The 3,092-nt window shown below is 45.2% G+C and overlaps 1 protein-coding gene across 1 annotated transcript; it reads left to right on the top strand.

Annotated features, from left to right (window-relative positions):
• The first annotated feature begins 624 nt into the window (after positions 1-624).
• On the top strand, positions 625-1,518 carry LOC100921901 (mas-related G-protein coupled receptor member X2-like). The gene is made up of 2 exons (XM_031943603.1): positions 625-1,284; positions 1,366-1,518. Exons 1-2 carry the CDS (start codon positions 700-702, stop codon positions 1,516-1,518), a joined length of 738 nt encoding a protein of 245 aa, XP_031799463.1. The 5' UTR covers positions 625-699.
• Positions 1,519-3,092: the final 1,574 nt, after the last annotated feature.

Below are 3,092 nucleotides of genomic sequence, written 5' to 3'. Positions count from 1 at the left end.
CTTTAAAGTCTTTAGAAGGAGGCTATGCCTGGGGTGGGAGAGCCAACAATCCCTGAGGGGGTGGACCAGGAACTGGGCAAGAGCCTTCCTGTCCACCTGCTGAGGGCATGAGGAGCTTCACCTGACTCCAGGTACCTGGACAAAGGCATCCACTTCTCCCCACACAATGAATCAGGAACAATGATCGAGTAATAATACCTACATAAGCTTCTTTCGTGATGATTTGAGCAAATTCATGCATCAGCAATGTCTTTTGGAGATCGAAGCCTACAAGGGACTGGTTTCTGAAGGAGGAAATAGAAAAGTCTTAACCCTAATTGAATAATTAGTTATTAATATCTGAATAGTTAATAATAAGAAATAATGATTTTTCTCACTAATAAGTTTCCAAGACAAGATTATAATTCATTTTTCCCTAGAGCCATACCTCTATGCTCTGTGGAGCCCCCTAGGGGCATCCTAGAAAAACCCGAGGTAGAAAGAAGACCTTGAAGGGAGAAAGAGGCATAAATGGCCGGAAACTCCTGATGTCCTTCTCATCTGTGTCCCAGGGTGTCTGAGGAGGGGAGCAGGGCTTCACGGGCAGACCACTAACTGTCGGTGTCTGCCACACCTGAATATCCAGGACATGGTTCTGACAATTCAACGCAGAATAGTGAAGGTGAGAGTTCATCTGGAAGCCTTGACTTTTATAGCTGGATGAAGATCCTCTCTTTGCTCATTGCCCTGCTTGGGCTGGTCGGGAACGGCGCCGTCCTGTGGCTTCTGGGCTTCCGCATCCGGAGGAATCCCTTCTCTGTCTACATCCTCAACCTGGCGGCGGCCGACGCCCTCTTCCTTTGTTTCTCCTTTCTTAAATCCATACTTACGCTTTCTAGAGTTTTCGATTTAACATGGACAATACTGTCAAACTTTAAATTCATATTCTACACCGCGGGCCTGAGCCTCCTGGCCGCGATCAGCACCGAGCGCTGTCTCTCCGCGCTCTTCCCCCTCTGGTACCGATGTCGCCGCCCGGAGCACACGTCGGCCGCGGTCTGCGCTGTCCTCTGGGCTCTGGCCGGGATGTTGTGGCTACTACTATTTCTTGTTATTCCATATGGTTTTATCAATAACATTTCCTCTCGTGCCATCCTGGGTTCATTGGCTCCCTCCTCCTCACCTCGTCCTGTGCGTGTCAGCCTGACTCTGCTGAGGGTCAGTGCAGCTCCAGGCGCCGGCAGCCCCGAGCTCCTCTGGGTCCTGCTCAGTCCTCGTGTTCCTCCTCTGCAGCCTGCCCTTGGGGTTAGAGTTCATGTATTTTTTACTCTAAATTGAATAATCAGGCCTTATTGTCTATGACCTCCTGGCCTGTGTGAACAACAGTGTGAACCCCTCATTTACTTCTTCGTGGGTAGACTGGGAATAGGAGGAGGGGCCAGCCTCTCAGGAGGTGCTCAGGGCCCCTTAGGGGATGAACAGGGCCGGGAGGTGGGACAATCTTACCCACACAACCCAGCCCAGAGACTACACTCCTGAGCCTAAGAAGAGATATTCGAACAGCCCAGCAGAGCCAGGAGGCCCTGCCCCAGGCTGATAGCAGCTCCCCTCCTGGGGAAGAATTAAATTCTCCTATCATTATTTATGTGGATACCTAAGATGGGAACTCTAGGCAATGAACATTTATTAGGTGCCTGTTGTATACCAGGAAGCTGGATATCCAAAAAGGACAGAACTCCAAGGCCTGGAACTGGAAGAACTGAGGTCACATCTAGTCTAAGAATGTAGCTATATAATCCTGCACAAGTCATTCAACTCTGCCTCAATTTCCTCAATTGTAAAATGAACTATCAAAAGAAATGGCAAAGCTCTCAAGTATCTTTATCCAGAAAACCCCAGATAGGATCATGTGACTGAACAAGAAGACTATACCAGGAACTGTACTAAAGTCCCTCAAAACATCACATTTAGGGGCTGATAGGTGGCACACTGGATAGAGTAGCCCTGAAGTCAGGAGGACCTGAGTTCAAAACTGGTCTGAGGCACTTAACACTTCCTAGTTGTATGACTCTGGGAAGTCACTTAACCCCAATTGTCTCAGCAAAGAAAAAAAAAGTCCTGTTTTATAATCGCAATACAATGTGTTCTCCACATATCCATTTTACAGTTGAGGAAACAGAGGCAGGCCGAGGGTCAATGACTTGCTCAGGCTGCTGTGTGGAATGGAGAGGTAAAGTGAAGAACTTACGAGAGATGTTTAAGATTCTTTTCTGGTTACGTATTTCCCTATGTCTCTATGACCTGCATAAGTCCATTGTGTACCAAGCCAATGTTGCCAAAACTTTAGATATATTTACTTAACCAGAAATGATGACATTTATCCTTGTTCAGTATTATCAATATTTAGATTATTAAATGCCGTCCAGCTCAATAATCTGATATGAAGGTCTGACTGACGATCCTCAGAATCAGGAAATAAAAGCATTCCGTTGTAATCTGCCTTTGAAGCAATGTTTTAACATTCAATTAGGGAGGCACCTATTTCTCAATACTCCCCAACCTGATTTAATCTTTGTAACCAAACTATAAAAAACTATTTATCTTTTCCTAAATCTTTAGCCCTTCTTTGTGAGCTTCCTTTCTTTCCCTCCTCAAAGTGAATTATCATTCTCTCATAATTGTTAATCCAACCTTTTTCTGCTTTCTGGTGATCTCTGAGTAGTCATTTGAGTGAGGTCTTCTTCGCCTGTACTCCCAAAACTGGGAAGCATCTGGGGCTAGTTTGAACTCAGACTTGCATGGACCACTACTGGGTAAGTAAGGCAGAACCAAGACAACGTGTACAGTAGCCAAATTATGGGATGATGAATCCATTGCTTGATGGGCTTATCTCTTTTGAAGTGTATGATTCGAGAATTCCAATGGACTTGTGATCAGAGCACCGTCTGCATCAAGAGACAGAATTAGGATGCCGGGTCTGTATTAAAGCATAGTATTTTCACATAATCGTTGTGATTTTTGTTTGTTTGCTTATTTTTTTTTTCTCTCACACATTTTTTTTTTCTCCCTCTTGATCTGGATTTCCTCATGTAACATGATGAATATGTGTTGGA

This window comes from Sarcophilus harrisii, chromosome 6 (assembly GCF_902635505.1).
Source record: "Sarcophilus harrisii chromosome 6, mSarHar1.11, whole genome shotgun sequence".
Taxonomy (NCBI): Eukaryota; Metazoa; Chordata; class Mammalia; order Dasyuromorphia; family Dasyuridae; genus Sarcophilus; species Sarcophilus harrisii.
This window is presented reverse-complemented; position numbering and strand designations above follow the sequence as displayed.